This window comes from Gracilinanus agilis, chromosome 2, assembly GCF_016433145.1.
Source record: "Gracilinanus agilis isolate LMUSP501 chromosome 2, AgileGrace, whole genome shotgun sequence".
Taxonomy (NCBI): domain Eukaryota; kingdom Metazoa; phylum Chordata; class Mammalia; order Didelphimorphia; family Didelphidae; genus Gracilinanus; species Gracilinanus agilis.
In genome coordinates this window covers 547376732-547378249 of record NC_058131.1, presented here as the reverse complement: position 1 = coordinate 547378249, position 1518 = coordinate 547376732, and the positions used below count along the sequence as shown (strand labels likewise).

The 1518-nt window shown below is 37.3% G+C and overlaps 1 protein-coding gene across 1 annotated transcript; it reads left to right on the top strand.

Annotated features, from left to right (window-relative positions):
- The first annotated feature begins 646 nt into the window (after positions 1 to 646).
- Positions 647 to 895, top strand: CTXN2 (cortexin 2). Its single transcript, XM_044662249.1, has one exon. The coding sequence runs from the start codon at positions 647 to 649 to the stop codon at positions 893 to 895; it is 249 nt and encodes an 82-aa protein (XP_044518184.1).
- The last annotated feature ends 623 nt before the right edge of the window (positions 896 to 1518 follow it).

Sequence of the window (1518 nt, the reverse complement as noted above, 5' to 3'; positions counted from 1 at the left end):
GTAATTCACTTGACTTTCCCTGGCTATATCAGCATAATGCCAAACCAACTATTCTATTTAGTCAATTCAACCAAACAAGTCCCATTAGTCTTTTCAACAGGACAGCAACACAACTTATAAAAAAACATAGAAAGTACTCTCACGCTCTCTCTCTTTCTCTCTCTCTCTCTCTCTCTCTCTCTCTCTCTCTCTCTCTCTCTCTCTCTCTCTCTCATACATTTATACACATGTATACACACATATGTAGACAGCTAGATGGAAGGTAATGGTTTAAAATTTTATGACATGACTGCAATCTACTTCTCCAAGCTTAATTCACATTGTATCACATCATATTATGTTATAGTATGTTATCCTCTATTCTCTCATGTCATTAACAAAACAGATTGTCCAATTCTAATATGATTTATTTAATAAGATTTCTGATCACTATAAGTCATTGTGTAAAATAACTTTTTACATTTTATGCCAAAAAAGAGCTTAAAGATGGGAGGCTTTTTCTAATGGTTTCTTGGTTCCCTATTTTAATGACTGCAGAGTAGAGTACATGATAATAACTAAACTTGCTATATATTTTTTTGTATGTGCATAGGCCAAGATGTGACACAAGCAGGAATCCTAAAGAATCTCAGCGATGTGATAGCAAATGATGAGTAGCATTCACCATAGCAACGGACCAGCCAGCATGAGTGTCAACAAAGTATCGGCTTTCTCATTGACATTGGAACAAAAAACAGGCTTTGCATTTGTGGGGATTCTGTGTATTTTTTTGGGTCTTCTTATTATCAGATGCTTCAAAATCCTACTGGACCCCTACAGTAGTATGCCTTCCTCTACTTGGGAAGATGAAGTAGAAGAGTTTGATAAAGGAACTTTTGAATATGCCCTTGCATGAAAGACCCTGCCTTCATTTTCATAGTAATTCAAGTTCAACAGAAAAAAATAAAAACCAACAACCTGTGACTTATCCATCTGTAACCATCACTGATGCAATGAATGGAGGCTTGTGGTATCCATTTAGTTAAATAAATGTCTAAGGTTAACTCAGCGTTGTATTCTCTGGCACATTCATTTAAGATTTTCATGTTGCAAATCCCATAGGTGGGAGATAAATAACAAACTCTAGAATGGAAGAATCATACAACTTCTGAGTAGGAAAGGTATTTTACTTTGGACAATTCTCTTACTCTCTCTGTGACTCAGTTTTTTCATTTGTAAAATGAAGTTTGTCTATATGATCTCTAAAGTCCCAAATGGTACTCCAATCCATCTAGCCCAGTAGTTCCCAAACTTTTTTGGCCTACCGCCTCCTTTCCAGAAAAAAATATTACTTAGCACCCTCTGTCACATACCATCATTGCTCCCTTACAGTTATTGACCACCCCCAAATGCACCTGTGGCCATCACTGCCTCCCTGGAACGCTGCAGCACCCACCAGGGGGCAGTGGCACCCACTTTGGGAATCACTGATCTAGCCCAATATCTTACCAAAATATAAATTCAATCAACTACATCTCT